General features: G+C 54.7%; 2 protein-coding genes across 2 annotated transcripts; both read right to left on the reverse strand.

Moving 5' to 3' along the window:
- Positions 1-4: 4 nt before the first annotated feature.
- LOC108046906 (protein pecanex) lies at positions 5-12,346 on the reverse strand. The gene is made up of 10 exons (XM_017126872.2): positions 11,742-12,346; positions 11,374-11,683; positions 10,353-11,312; positions 7,268-10,288; positions 5,026-6,471; positions 4,755-4,915; positions 4,297-4,696; positions 3,894-4,240; positions 1,397-3,832; positions 5-1,337 (listed from the first exon to the last, which is right to left on the reverse strand). Exons 1-10 carry the CDS (start codon positions 11,892-11,894, stop codon positions 288-290), a joined length of 10,284 nt encoding a protein of 3,427 aa, XP_016982361.1. The 5' UTR covers positions 11,895-12,346; the 3' UTR covers positions 5-287.
- Positions 12,347-13,974: 1,628 nt separating this feature from the next.
- LOC108046916 (histidine-rich glycoprotein) lies at positions 13,975-14,833 on the reverse strand. Its single transcript, XM_017126886.1, has 3 exons — positions 14,816-14,833; positions 14,668-14,735; positions 13,975-14,377 (listed from the first exon to the last, which is right to left on the reverse strand). The coding sequence occupies exons 1-3, from the start codon at positions 14,831-14,833 to the stop codon at positions 13,975-13,977; spliced, it is 489 nt and encodes a 162-aa protein (XP_016982375.1).
- Between the last annotated feature and the right edge of the window lie 474 nt (positions 14,834-15,307).

The raw sequence follows: 15,307 nt of genomic DNA on the forward strand, positions 1-15,307 counted from the left end.
CGCAGTCGTTTTATAAACTTTACTTTGATTTCTTGGAAGTGTTCTCATTTGTTGTTGTTGGTTTTTCTGGCCAGGATCGGTGTTCGGATTTGGGCCACACCCATGCAAGGAGACACACAGTGCGGAAGCCCGGAGCAGAGTCGTCGTCTTCACCTTCAATCTCTGCTCTTTGCTGATATGTATTACAAGGTTGTGTCCATGTCCACCTGGGTGTGCGTCCATGCCTTCGGGGTGTTTGCTTGGCAAACAAATGCAAATCTATGTAAAGGCAAGTCCATTGTGATCCCTTAGACCGTTGTCCCCGTCTCGCTTTCGTCATTCCCATCGCTTGGCGGCTCCTCGGAGGCCGATTCGGGGATCTCGTCTAGATCGACTGCCTCCTCCTGCTCCTCCTGGCTGAGAGAGGCGGAGCTTGGGGAGTTGGCACTGGAAGTGGAGCTGGCCTCAGCGGGAATGGGACTGGGCGGAGGTGTGGGCGGAGCTGGCTGCTCCTCGGGCTGGGAAACGGTGACCTCCTCCAGCGGTGCCTGGTCCTCGGGATCTGCTACTGCTACTGCTTCCTCTTCCTTTTCCTCTTCCTGCTTTGGCTCCTTTTCTATATCCTTGACCTCCTCTTCACCTTCATTGGCAGTGACTGTGGCTGTGGCGGTGGCGGTGGCGGTTGCCTCCTCATCCGTCTCAGCAGCGGGCGTCTCTTGCTGCTGCTGCTGGACCGCATCGTCCAGCTTTTGGAGCAGCTCCGGCGACAACTCACCCATATCGTAGAATCTCCGCTTGTTATTGTCCGATATTATCTCCTTCCACATGCTCATCACCCTGGTGAAGTTCGGCAGGTCGCCAGGATCGTCGTGTGACAATAGTATGGAACGCATGGAGGACGTGTCCTCGTCCTCGGAGCTGCTGCTGCTCACCGCTCGGATCTTGGCCTTGTGCGATTTGGAGGCTTCGCTGGCTGTCGTCGTGGAGGATCCGCCGCCTCCGATTATCGGAGTGAGACCCGCCAGCTTCAGCAGCATATTGTACTCGTGGAACTCGCGCTGGATGGAGCTGCGTCGCGAGTTGGCCATCTCCTCGGTGCTGCCCATGATCTGGTTGTATTCCCTTAGGCCCAACTCCTCCACGGGCACGTAGTGCTCACCGATCTCCACCAGATAGACGTAGCGGCTGACATGCGAACGGAAGCGCACGTCCTTGTGGTTGGGCGTCCAGCAGTGGACCACATGGCCCACCATCCCGGCACTCGGCTCCCAGTCCTTCCAGGACAGCCTGCCGCCGTTGTTGCGCATCCTTTCGCTGGGCCACACAACGGCATCAATGATGTCCAGGCAATCGTATATCTGTCCAGGGATTATGATTATTACCCTGATTAAAGGGCTTTATTTATATTTGTACTCACCCCAGTGTCATCAACTATGATGACCTTCTTGAAGATCTCAATGCGCGGCTTTCTGATGATGCCACCTCCTCCAGTTCCTGCTACTGTTCCCGATCCAGCGGGCTTTCCCTCCGCCACTGATACGCCCGTTCCCGTTTCGACGGAGGTGAGGCAAATGGGTCCCTTGGTCTTCCGGGGATAATCCCCTGGCGTGGTGATAATGTTGCCCAGGCCCACGCCCATTCCAAGGCCCAGGCTGCCCGATGAAGAGGAGAGCTTGGTGCTGCGCGGACTCGGCTCATGTTCCACTTGGGTTTGAGGTGTGGCCAGATCCTTTCCAGACTCTGCGCCGGTTCCACCACTGGCAATGGGCAAGGTGGCCCTGCGCTCGTGATCTCTGCCCCGACTACTGCCGACTTGCTGATGCAGCTGGCTCCGACTGCGCATGCCGCCACTACTGGTGGCCCTGGTGGCTCCTGCTCCTCCGCCTCCTCCTGCGGATCCTGAAGTTTCCTGATCCCGTTCTCTGTTCAGCAGCCCGGCAATTAGAGTTGTGGAGGTGGGTTTCGCGGGCATCACTGCCAGACCTCCGCGCACCACTGCCAAACTGTCGCTCACATAGCTCCCGCCCAGATTGGCGGGAATGGCTCCGCCGGGAACATTTCCCTGGCGCACGTTGTAGTATTGGTTGACGGTGAGGGTGTTGTAGAGCGGGGCAGAGATAAATACGGGCGCCAGGTCCCCGGACTCGCCGCCCGTGCTGCTGGCGGTGCCGGGAGCAGTCACGCCCAGGCCAGATCCCGCCGAAGCACCCACTCCCGTGGCCGTGGATGCCGCTCCCACGACGCTGCCGCCGCTGCCAAAGTTACAGGCGGCAAGCAGAACGGGTCCCGATCCCGGATGCGGTTCCAGCGCAGATCCCGAGCTGCAGCCCTGGCGACAGCGCTCGCGAATGCGGTGCCACCAGCCCAGCACCGTGTGCCTGATGGTGTCCAGTGTGATGGCGCCGCCGATCACCTCGCACAGTTGGGCATTCGTGTCTGCATAGGAGGTGGTCAGCGGAGACACGTAGATGGGATACCCAATCGGCTGATCGCAGCTGGAGTTGATGATATTGCGCAGCGCCTGCTTGGCATTCTGGATGCTGCCGCGCTCCGGATTGCGGTTCCGCAGATAGATCAGCTCCTGCTGCTGGCCCGCCCACAAGCCACGGACGCATTCCCGGTTGAGTTTGATCACCCGGAAGCTCAGACAGCGCTTTGTCAGCCGAATGATGCGGTACTCATCCGATCCGTCTTCCATCACGTGCCGCAGGGCCAGTAGATTGGGGGCTCCTCGTAGGACGGCACTTCGCCAAACTGGATCGGCTTCGTGCGAAATTACCAGCTCGTTGGAACAGTTGTCGATGGCCTCGTACAGGGCGTGAGGATCCAAGAACTCGTCAGGGTTGGTGATGTGGTCCTGCTGCAGCTTAAGGGCCATCTTAACGGCCGGCGCCACCACCGAATGCAGCAGCTCCATGTCCGCAAAGACCCATTCGTCGCGCGGCGAAGTGATCCGGAAATCTCCTTTGAAGAGGGCGTGCAGGCCGTGCAGGAAGAACTCAACGCCGGTCAGCGAACTGTGCGAGGCGGTGGCCAGTGATCGCCTGGCCAGCAGACCCAAGGCCAGGCAGAGGGAGACCAGCGGTGCATCCTTGCCCACGCTGGCCAGCTTCAGCCGGAGTGCGGGCTTCTCCTGGCTCTCCTTCCGGCTAGTCGGAGCTCCAGCTCCTGCTCCCGTGGCAGTGCTACTCTTGGCCAGCTTGACGAACACGTTTTGATCCATGTAGGTCACATAGCCACCCAGTCCGGGGGCACTCTCCGAAGTTTGCCGGGATATATTCGCAAAGCTGTGCGAGCTGCTTAGCTGCGGATCTCCGGCAACGGTGCCTGGACCTCCTGTGCCAGTGGCAGCACCTGCTCCAGCCCCTCCACCTCCACCGCTGCTCTCCTGGGCAACATTCTTCTGCGGCCGGCGCAACTGCTGCTGCGACTGTGACTTGGACTGGCCCGCAGCGGGACCAGCTGACCCACCGTGCGCCGAGAGGTTGGGCGTGCTCTTTGAATCATTGTGCGCGGGCGTCACTGGTGGCGGCGGGGCAGCAGCCGCCGTTGCAGGGGCCGAGGATGCTCCTCCAGCAGCCGCTGATGCTTGCGCAGGTGGAGCCGCTCCCATGGAGGCAGCATCCCGGCGCATATCCACGCAGTAGTTGATCCACTTGAGGTACACGTAGCAAAAACTGGAGCGCGTAATGCCCATCGCCCGGAAGTCAAAGTCCTCGTCCAAATTGAAATTGAAAATGGGATCCAGGTCGACGAACTGGCGGCCCAGCGTGTGCTGCAGGGCATCCTGGATGGGACCGGAGGCCAGCCACTGCTCCAGCTTGGGATTCCTCACCACGTAGTAGATGATGCTCTGAAAAAATAACATTTGCGGATTAGCTTAACCTGTTGAGCGTAAACCAAAGAAATCTCACCTTAATGTAGTAGGTGATGAGCACCTTGCGGTACTCGAACACCTGCAGCGTGGCACTGGCCAAGTTGTCCGATATGGAGTAGCCCTCGATGACGTACTGGGCGGCGACCACCTGCCAGGCCAGCCAGCGGGTGGAGAACATGGCGTTCGCGCTGAGCAGTCGGGGCAGGTGGCCCGGATCGCAGCAGCAGCAGCCGTCGTTGTCCTCCACGTCCTCAGTGATGGCCTCCACCTCGCGTTGCTGGCAGTAGGTGCCGCGGAACTCCAGGCCGCGCATCTGGAACGTGCACAGTCCGTTGCCCAGCTCAATGATGTGCACCAAGCAGTTGAGATCATCGGAGGCAAGAACTGCAAGAATGGGTATTAGAGTCTTGTCCGGCAGGAGCAGGATGTTCAGTGCTTACCAAAGCAGTCTCCTTGGTTAACGTTTCCCCAGCGACCCATTAGCAGATCGCCGCACAACGAGTGCTGCAGGGAGCGGGTCAGGTGCTCGTAGAATATGCTGTTCAGGTTGTTGTCGTCCGCACCTAAATCCCGCTCCAGCTGCGAGCTGAGCCGCGTGTTCGAGTGGTCTATTCGGCGCGTGTTGTAGTCCCGCTCCCAGAACTTGATGGGACGCACGTACGAGGTGAGGAAGATGGCGCTGCCCAGGAAGGGATTCAGCGGGGTGGAGAGCAGCGCCGAGATGCCCGCCTGCAGGAACAGCATTGCCGAGTGGGGCACACTGAACGGCTGGGCGAAGGCGTGGAAGGCGGAGCCCCAAGTTATTTGCCACGGAGCAATGTAGGTCACAATGAATTGCAGCTGGGAAAGAACATTGGTTACTGCCTGGATAGTACAGGTGTACTGGGGGAGTTCTTACCTTCAGCAGGAAGTCACAGCACTTGCGGAAGGCCAGCGACACGAAGAAGTAGTCAATGATGAAGGTCTCTGTGGCCATGGCGAAGTCGATGCGGAACAGTAAGACCGTGAAAATGATGATCAGGTACTGGTTGGTCGGATCCGAGTAGGCGTTCCTCACAACTGATGAGCGAGAAGGGAGTATTGGGATGAGCGTGAAAGTGAGAGAGAGGGAAGATGTACATAAGCGATATGAAAGACCAAAATATCGAGAATCCAAGCGGTTGACTTACACTTCAGAGCGCAAATGGCCACAATGAGGGTGCCCCAGGGCAATCCAAACTTGGCCACAATCAGCTGCGAGTCCGCCGTCAGCGAGGAGATGGCTAGCAGCGGGAAGAGCACGTTCCGCTCCAGGACACTCAGGTAAATGTAGAGCTTCTCGAACCACATGATCTTGGGGGCGTTGAGCACCTCGAACTGGCCGAACTCACGCTGCCGGAGCAGTGGACGGGCGAAGCAAAGCCAGGGCATGTGCTTCCTCATCTGGGGCACGATGTAGTGCAGCAGGAGTCCCAGTACGCCGATGAACGAGTAGAGTACCACGTTAAGATCCGGCTGCAGGGCGGTGAACACGGTGCTGCAGTGCAGCCCCAGTACACTGACCGCCAGAAGGGTCATCACCACCAGGTCGTTCTTCAGCCGAGTGGTCACGGTGGCCTGCAGTTTTCGGGGAAGCGGATCGGGAAGGTCACTGCCAGTCCCACTTCCATTGGCGTTGCCGTTACCGCCGGCGCCACTGCTGTTTTCGCTGGCCTCGGTGGTTCCGGTTCCCGTTCCCAGATTTCCCTGTTGTTTTTCATCGGCGGCAGCCTCTCCTTCCACGTCCGGATCTGCCTCCAGGCAGGCAGGTGTGGCATCTGTAGTTGCTGTGCCCGCTCCCGCTGTCAATGTCGACACGTCACCGGGATTGGTGGCTGATGAGCTGGAGATCTTGTCATCGCCCTCATCGGCTTTGGCTGCTTGGTCGTAGGCTTCCGCCAGTTCGTGCTTGCTGGCTTCCTCGCTGGCCAGAAGATCACCCGGCTGGTCCTCGCCCTCCGCCCCCTCTCCGGCCACCACTCCGGCCTCTGTCGCTGCCTCTCCTGCTCCAATGGAGGTGCACGAGCTGGAGGCTGTGATGGCCCTCTTGCTGCTGCTGATGGTCTTGGCCAGGGTTTGCTGGCTGCTGCCCAAGGACGAGGCCTTCGACTTGCTGTGCTTCTGCTGCAGGGGCAGGTCCTGTTCGGGCTCTAGATGGTCATCCGCGCCCTGATCCCTTTCCTGCTGCTCCTCAGTGGCGGCTAGCTTCTCCAGCGAGCTCAGCTCGATCTGCTCCTGCTCCGCCTTCGAATCCGTCTGCCTGCGCTGCTTCGGTGTGCTGGTGGCCAACTGAAGGGAAGTGCTATTGCCAGTCCCTGCTCTGGTAACTGTTCCAGCCGCCGCAACCTGCTGCACATGGCTGAGATCCTCGTCCTCATCGTCCCGATACGTGCTCACAATGCACGTCTTGATCAGACGCCACAGGTGGCTAAAGTCGCTGGCACAGCGGGACAGATGGTAGCCCAGTGGCACGAGCATGGCGCAGAAGATGGAGAACAGAATGTACTGCGTGCCCCGCTGCTCGTCCAGTGCTCCATACAGAGGTCCGTAGAGCAGCATCACAGCCAGCACCGATCTCACCACGCACAAAAAGGAGCCTGCAAATATTTAGGAATTAGTTTTAGATGCTGCATAAGGAAGCGGACTGCTTAAGGCAGGCTTTCACCTTGTGAGGTCAAAAAAATCAATTTTTTTTTGCAGTTTCGGATACATACATGTTTCAATTTTACTCTCCTAAAATTTCAAGTCGAAATCTCTTGAATTACGAAAGTTATCGGCCGTTTGGTGGACCGGTGTCATGCGCGTTGCCATTATAGTGCAAATTTTCAAACGCGTTTTTCTCGAAACCATGTTTTCCGAGTTGGCGGAAGTCGTACAAGCCGCAAAAATTGAGCAATCGTCATGAAATTTTTTATACATGTTCCTCAGAAGTATGTGCATGGCATAGACTAGGATCTTTTGAAAATATTAAAAATTGTTTATTTAAAAAAATAATGAGTAACGAAAAAATGAGGAAAAAACCGATTTTTTTTTCAAAAGCTCATAATTTTTGCATTTTTTATGTTTTTTCAATTATCCTAGTTTAAGCCATGCGAGCAAGTGTACAGATTAATAATATATTCGTTTTTTGCGTTTCAGATTATTTCTTAAAATTCCAAAAAATCCGTAATGAGGACGAGTTTTTCGCGGACATGCCGCCATTGTTGGGTACTCCCCCTCCCCCCTTCGCTTGGATCGCACTCAAAAAAATTGTGTAGCTTCAATAAACTGTACCCTACAACTGGCTAAAATTTTATTCCCACACCTACCATACTTTCCAAGAAATAAATTCCAGAAAAAAATCAGGTTTTGGGCGCCAACAAGGTGCAAGCCTGCCTTAAAAAGCGAACTCACCCAGTAGACTGCTAGCAGCATTTCCACCGAAGACGTGCATGTCGATCTGCTCCAGCAGGTACATAAGGAACGTGTTGATCTGCGGACACAGTCCCACCGAGAAGATGATGGGAAAGCACAGCAGCAGGATGTAGAGCGCGTGTAGCAGGAGGGCCACCACGTCGGCGGGCGAGTAGCGCATGCCAAAGAACACCACTGGGTCCGGCGGCCGTTCCCCGTAGTCCGTATCCAAACGCTTGAGGAGGAGCAGCAAGCCGCCGCCCAGGCAGAAGTATATGGCCCGCGAATAGGCCACCGTCTTGTTGAATCCATGCACCGGCGACGCGGCATCCGGCTGGACACTCTTCACCAGCGAGTACTGAGCACCGGCAATCACCGCGCAGAAGAGCAGGGCACACAGATCCTTGTAGTGATCGTGCTGCAGGATCGCCGCTCCCAGGCACGCCACCATCGTGCACAGCAGGCTGGCCAGGAGCACGTGCATCCAGTGGAGATCCCGGTCGAATAGGGCCAGAAGCTCCAGCCGGTCCATGGCGATCTTGAACTCGTGCTCCTGGCCGCACCACTTGAACCGGTATTTGTAGAAACTCTTTGGCACCGCTGGCTTTTCCGCAGCAGAAAGGTGGCACGCTGGCCTCCAGTAGTCGCAGTAGGGTGCAAAGTGGCCGTCTACATTCAGCATGGGTTGGCTCATCTGGCTGATCTGACTGATTTGGCTGATTTGGTTGCTGGGATGATTGGCCAGCCCCAGGGCGCTTAAAACTCCTCCGCCGGCGCTCGATGCTCCGCCACCGGCTCCCGAAACAGAAACGGAGGCAGCTTCACTGGCGTTGGCCACAGCAGCTGCCGCATCGCTTAGCTGCTGCAGTGCGTCCAATTGGCTGCGCGCCACCTGGCGCTCGTTACGGATCACACTGATCAATCCTTGGACCGAGAAGGGGGCGCTGGATGGATGCCGCGAGCTGGAGCCCCCGCGCATCAGCATGCCCACCTGATGTTGCGTCATCTGCTGGGTGGCAAGCGTGTTTCCCCGGACTCCGGAGTTGGCCTCCGCCGCCGCTGCCAGCTGCTCGCACATCAACTTGGCATCCAGACGCAGCTTATCCCTGGCCAACGCCCGCTCAATGTTCGTCATGTGCTCCACACTGGAGCCGGAGGTGGGATGGGCACCCTGGAGCGCTTGAATGGCGTCCTGGTAGAACTGGAAGTGTGCATTGGACATGTTCGGCGGAGCCAAGCTACTGCTCGCCGGGATCGGAGTGCCGTCCGCCGAGATGCCCATGATGGGTCGGCCCCGCTCGTCCACCGCTCCGCCGTGCATCAGCCAGAGCATCTTGTGGATGTCGGCGGTCAAGCTGTCGGTCAGGCTGATGCTGTGCGTCGAGTTCGAGGAGGAGGAGTTGCGCGAGGTCAGCTTGGTCTGCTTGACCAGTGCGAACTCATTGCTCAACTCTCCCGCATCCGCGGGGGAGCCGCCTCTCCGTCTCCGCCTCAGTTCATCCACTTCCCGGTACTTCACCACCTTCGGGATGGCTCCCAGGCTCTTGGCAGCCATTTTTGAGGTGCAGGGTTGTTCCTCGTCCAGTTGGCATCTCTGCGGCTGCAGATGCTGTTGCTGTTCCGACTCTATTCCAGCCAGCAGCTGATCTTTGGAGCTGGCGCTCACCTGCTCGCAATCGCTGGACGGGCAGCCCGAATCCGCCTCGCTGCGAATGGGAACGGGAGGAATAGGGGCTGGGACAGCGGCCACAGATTGGTGTGATAGATCCTGGCGAAGTTGCTTGTCCGCTTGGATTTCGCGCAGCGTCGCCTGCTGGCGATTCCGATCGCTGAGCAGCGGAGATCGCGACCCCGTGTTGTTGTCCTCCGTCTCCTCGTCTTCGTCATCGTTTCCGCCACTAACTCCTACTGGCACGGCTCCTCCCGTCGATCCTGCACCCTCCACTGGTGTCCCTTTGTGGAGCTGGTGGTGCAAATGAGAGTGGAGAAGATCGTGGCTTTTCAGCACGTCGTCCAGCTGATTGTGCTCCTGCTGCATTTCGCTAAGGATGTGGTCCAGGTTGTCGTCGAAATCTTTGAACACATCCTCGTCGGCGGCGTCGTCGTCAGCCAGAAATCCGCCCACATCCGATTCGGCGCTGTAGTGCGTTTGGCTGCAGCCCAACGCCCTCGTTCTCCTCCGGATTGGAACGTCGTCCACCTCGTCGTCATCGTCAGCGTTGCCTTGGCCGATTCCCAAGCAAACGTCTGCATGCTCCTCGAGCGCCGTCTTCTCGTCTGAGTGCTCCACTATAGGGTATACTGGAGGTTCAATCAGTGCCGTTGTGGAGCCGCAAGCGCTGGAGCTGCCAAAGAAGAGGCTGCTACAGGTGCTGCCGCCACCAGGCGCTCCGCCTCCAGCGGCGGGATTTGCGTCGCCAAAGCTCTGCGTGGGATACAGATTTAGGTGCTGGTTCCGCACCAGACTCTTGCTGGGCGGGGGCAGGGGATTCCGCATCTGTTGTTGCCCCGAGATGGCCTCCACGCTGTTCGGATGCGGACTGAGATTAGATACAGAGGGCTGCGGGCAAAGTACCTCCAAGGCGGCGCTCTTAATGCGCCTCACTCCGCCAGCTCCTCCACTTCCTCCTGCTGTCCCCGCTTCTCCGACCGGGCCTCTGGGTCCTCCACCACTCACCAGGGAGTTTTTGTTGCCTTGACCCGAACCGTGTTTGTAGTTGGTGGCGTTGGAATGTCTGCGTCGCTTCATCCCGGCAGCAGAGCCGCCTCCTCCTGTTGTTCCACTTCCACCTGCTCCCGATCCTCCCGTTCCCGGCGGAGCGCCTCCTGCCAGCTGAAGTGCAGACATTGTGCTCGTGGGATCCTTGCGGATGATCGCACCGCCAAGGTGATGATGCAGGTGGTGGTGGTGGTGATGATGGTGGTGATGCTGGGCGCGGAAAGTCGGCTGGTGGGGCTGCTCGATGCCCAGATCTGATTTGGTGTAGCTATCGTCCTCCAGGTACACATCCGGAAAGGGATCTTCGCGGACAATAAAACTATATTAGTTTGACCAATATTTGATTTGGATTTCCCACTAGCTCACCTAATATCCAGGACTGCAGCGCCCGGCTGCAGGCGTCGGCCACTCCACCGCTGCCTGCATTCCTTGCCAGGCCCAGTTCCATGTCCTCCACATCGTTGGCGCCGCCACTGCCTCCTCCACCGCCGATCACCGCCAGCGCTCCGATACTGCTGGCCGCACTGTGATGCGGCAGTTGCAGAACGGGCTGGAAAAGACCGCCGCGACTCTGGTGCTTTAACCGCTCGTCGTGCGTTTCCGAGCTTCTGTGGCGCTGCAGACGCGAGGAGCGTCCGGGATTCGCCGCAGGATTCGAGGCAGGGGCGATGACCACGACGGCGGTGGAGGAGGAGGATGCATCTCCACCACCCATTGCCGCCGACGGTGTGCTGGCTATGAAGTGCTGGCGCGGATTGGCCTGGCCCCGCGCCTTGTTCGTCGGCTGGGAGTGCAGGAACGATGGCGCAGCCGTGGCTATCGTGTCCGACTGGTTGCGCATTAACTTGTGCTCTACGCTGGAGTTGGCAGCGGCTGCCGCCGTGTCCAGGCTGCTCTGGCGCTCCAGGCGTCTTCGCTGTCGGCGGCTAAAGACCTCGGAACACTTGCGCGATAGATGTCCCGTCCGGACGTGCGGAACGGGCGCTGTTCCCGTTCCCGCTCCTGCAGGACCCAGCGCACCGACTGCTCCGCCGGACCTGCTGTCGCCGCCGCTGCTGCCACCATCGGCGCTGCCCGCACTGCTTCCAGCCGCCTCCACAACCTCCGAGTAGACGGTGAGGTACTTGTTGAAGAGATCCGCCTGTGCGGCGGCGCTGGTGGAGGTGTTCCCGCCCGGTCCCGTGCTCCGGATGGACTTGCTGACACTGGCGGAACCGGCCAGCGATTGCTGATCCTGTTGACTGCCGCCGGACAGCATGGAGGGGGCGTAGAGCATCAGCTCGATGGACTCGGAGCTGTTTTTGCGATGCACATCGACCTTGAGATCTGCGGATTAGGGGATCTGGGGATTAGGCTCCAGCACAAGGCCACAAAAAGCACAACCTACCAATGATACTGTTCACATTGTCGATGGACATGATGCTGTTCTCCTCGCTGGCCTCGTTGATGGCCTGCTCCACGGAGATTCGTGAGCCACCCGGCCGGATGACCTTCATCTCGATGCCGCCCTCGTCGTCGTGGCGCGGTTCCGTCTCCTTGGTAACCTTGAAGAACTGCCCCTTGAGGTTCACCTCGGACATGGTTTGGGCGCGATCGTACAGCCGGTGCAGCGCCAGATTGGCCAGCTTCACCATCATAATGGTTAAGCTGGTTATCACGCAGTACAGGCACCATGTCAACCAAGTGCTCGGAAAGTACTGCAAGATCAGGGGGAGATCAGGAAGGTCTACCTACAGATCTTGAAGAACTACTCACCAGGTAGGCCACGAAGGGCGAGCAGAGCAGGTAGAGCCACAGGTAAAGGTGCACCACGTTGCAGAAAACACCTTGGTGCGGATCGTAGAAGTAGCCGCCCGTCAGCGAGGCCCACACGCCCTGGCGCAAAATCTCCAAGGTCTGCGAACCCATGGTGGCCTATACTGCATCGCTCAGCCGCCGGATGGATGAGGATCCACGCTTCTGCTGCTCCAGCTTCCGGATTACTCACAGGAGGAGCTGCTGTCCTTCGTCTAGCTTCCGTTTTCGTTTGTTGATTTGCTGATTAAGCCTGCCGAGCTGCAGGCGGGGGCGGGACAGCGGGGTGCGTGGTTTGCGGGCGGGGCCTTGAGGGGGGCGATGGCAGCGTGGGCGGGGGCAGGGGGAGGGCGATGAGGAAGAGGCAGAGTCGCTGCTTTTTCTGGGGGGAAAGCTGTGGGGCAGGAGGCACTGCTGCGGATCCGCTGAAAGGAAACACTGCAACTCCGGACTGGGCTCCGCCGTAGTTGGCTTTCCGGGGGCGTCTCAATGCTGCTCCGAACGGATAAATCGAATATTGCTCGCAATCCTGCCGTAATTTTTTTCTTTTTCTTTTGTTTAGAGCTGTCAAAGTTGTCGATAGTATCGATGGTTGAGCTATGCCCGGCACAATCGATTGTTTTAGGACTATCGCGATATTATGATGAGAAATATTTGTGTTCGCCTGCATTTACATACAGATAAAATGTTTATTTGTACCAGCAATTTGATATATATTTTCTTCTATATATCAGATCAGCTCTAAAACACTTTAGATTTCTTAAAATGTCAGAAAAATTGACTTCAAATAATGTGAATGGGATAATAATTTTAGCAAACATTTTAAATAGTTTTTTTTATCGATATTTTGTCAGTTTTGAAGGCGCCTCTTTTTAAAGTGCGGCGTTGATTTATAAATACGTATTTCGTTTTGTACTCGGACCCCAAATTATTGTCTTTTTATTTTACATTTTATTCGAATTTGAGACTTGGGATGGAACTTAACAATCCTCCCGAAGAATTAATCACATCACAATGAAAGTATCTAACATAACATGATTCATTCTTTATGATTCAACATATTTTTTTGTTTAGGCTTCATTTCCAGAGATAAGATTTTTGGTAATTTTTCATGATGTAACCCCTTTCGAAAGTTTCAATAAATGGCATGCAGAAAAGTGACCTAAAACCTGCACTTCTTAGCCCATAACTTTTATTACGGACATCCGATTTCAAAGTGGCATACTTTAAAATGATTGTCTTTTCATTCTCTGAAAAACTGTGTTTCCAGTTTTTTTTTTGTTTTTGGGTCGAATTTTCATCATTTTAACCCCTGTCCAAATTTTCGAAAAATGGGCTTGCAGAAAAGTGACCTAAAACCTGCACTTCTTAGCCCATAACTTTTGTTACGGACATCTGATTTCAAAGTGCCATACTTTAAAATGATTGTGGTTTCATTCTCTAAAAAACTGTGTTTCCAGTTTTTTTTTTGGTTTTTGGGTCGAATTTTCATCATTTAAAGCAATGTAACCCCTTTCCAAATTTTCGAAAAATGGGCTTGCAGAAAAGTGACCTAAAACCTGCACTTCTTAGCCCATAACTTTTGTTACGGACATTCGATTTTAAAGTGGCATACTTTAAAATGATTGTGGTTTCATTCTCTAAAAAACTATGTTTCCAGTTTTTTTTTTGGTTTTTGGATCGAATTTTCATCATTTTAAGCAATGTAACCCCTTTCCAAATTTTCGAAAAATGGGCTTGCAGAAAAGTGACCTAAAACTTGCACTTCTTAGCCCATAACTTTTGTTACGGACATCCGATTCCAAAGTGGCATACTTTAAAATGATTGTGGCTCCACTCTCTAAAAAACTGTGTTTCTACTTTATTTTTTTTTTTGGTTCATTTTTCATCATTTTCAGATAGATATTTATTAATAATAGTAGTACATAAACCAAGTCCCTTTAAACATTTGTAGTGCTTACATATATCATTAAATAATGGCAAAGCTGAATAACAAACATCCCTACACATTTCTTAAAATTGAATTCGCCTCACTCTGATTAAACTTTATTTCTCTTAAATCTACGATTTAGGCTAGAAAAAAAAACAAACAAAAAGGGTTCGTAAGTATCTAGGGAATCACAAAGAGTCGGGATAAACCGGGCGATCGGTCCACGATCAGATCAGTCTGCGCCCCACTTTGGGCGCTGCATAGTCAGCGCTCCTCGCTGCTGCTCCCATCGCCGCCGATGAAGTCGTCCCGCAATCCGCCCCTGTGCTCGTAGTTGTGGTGGTGGTGGATGTGCTCCTCCTCCTCTTCCTCCTCGAGTGACGGGAGGGCAGGAGGCGGCACCGGAAGTGGGTGGTGCTCGTGGTGCTCGTGGTGGTCATGGTGATCGTGGTGGTCGTGGTGGTCGTGCTTCTCGTGGTGGTGAATGTGCTCCTTGGTCTGGTGGATCTGGATGGGCCGGTGGTCCTCGTGAATCACCTTCTTTTCCTCCTTTAAAACGAGTGGCTTGTGGTGGTGGTGCACGTGTTTCACTACTGTGTGGATGTGCTTCTCGATCTTCTTGTGGATGGGCACGTGGATCACAATTTTCTTCTTTTTCTGGTGGCTCCTAGAAGAGAATGCAAATATAAGAATATTAATTGGTTTAAATATTATGCAAAGATTGGACAAAACTATGTTTATCCCTGATATGTTAACAGGATATTACAATAAAATAATATTTCCAAATGGATTTGAAGAATGTTATTTTATGATCACTAATCCAAACTATATTTTTAAGTTTACATTTTTTGAGCTTCTAAGTTTGAACTGATATAAAATAATTAGTTTTCATAAAAACACCATTAACCAATGATCTAGTTTGATATTATTTTTGAGTAATCCGTTGGTAGTCCATACCCCGCATCCGTTTCCGGCACGCAGACGAGCAGCAAAACCAGCGCCACCACAATCGAGAGCCTCAGCAGCTGCAAAAAATGATCACGGATGTCGGGTGTAATGTAATCCTCGGGTATTCCTGGGCATTTATCCCGAGTTTGCCACTCACCAGACTGCGGTTATCCATATCGCTTGGCTGGATTTCTAAGGTGTCGAGGTGTTGAAGGCTCCGACGATGCGGCCGCTTTGATTGCTGCCCCAGTGCAACCATTTTATTTATACAGGCCCACGGAATGCGGTGGAATACGAGTACGCCGGCGCCAGTTGGCGGCGCTTCCGTGACGCAGTCCATCGGAGCTATGGGCAAAACCATGGGTCTTGGGTTTTGCTTTGCTGGAGCCGCAATCGTTGGAGCCGCAGCCGCTGCACATGCGCACGCGCCACAAACGAGAAACACCAGCTACTCAGTGCAATTTTCGTTCATTTCGCATGGCAGCGATCATCGTGTCATGGATTGTGGGTGGTTTCGAGCTAGGTGAGGATTAGCAGACTAGACGGTGGTTGATCGTACCCTATACCAGGACCTAAATTGGCCTTCATTTGTGAAATCTACACTGCGAAAAATAAAAATGTGTTTATATTTTTATTACAATAATTATTC

The sequence above is a fragment of the Drosophila rhopaloa genome, unplaced genomic scaffold (genome assembly GCF_018152115.1).
Source record: "Drosophila rhopaloa isolate 14029-0021.01 unplaced genomic scaffold, ASM1815211v1 contig_3, whole genome shotgun sequence".
NCBI lineage: Eukaryota > Metazoa > Arthropoda > Insecta > Diptera > Drosophilidae > Drosophila > Drosophila rhopaloa.

Bases quoted from the DNA above. Each gene is read 5' to 3' on its own strand.
- LOC108046916 (XM_017126886.1), bottom strand. The intron at 14,378-14,667 runs GTATGGACTACC...ATTCTCTTCTAG, and splicing joins GTGCCGGAAACGGATGCGGG to GAGCCACCAGAAAAAGAAGA.
- LOC108046906 (XM_017126872.2), bottom strand. From the start codon at position 11,894: ATGGGTTCGCAGACCTTGGAGATTTTGCGCCAGGGCGTGTGGGCCTCG. The intron at 11,313-11,373 runs GTAGGTTGTGCT...CCTAATCCGCAG, and splicing joins CAATGTGAACAGTATCATTG to ATCTCAAGGTCGATGTGCAT. The intron at 4,241-4,296 runs GTAAGCACTGAA...CCATTCTTGCAG, and splicing joins TAACCAAGGAGACTGCTTTG to TTCTTGCCTCCGATGATCTC.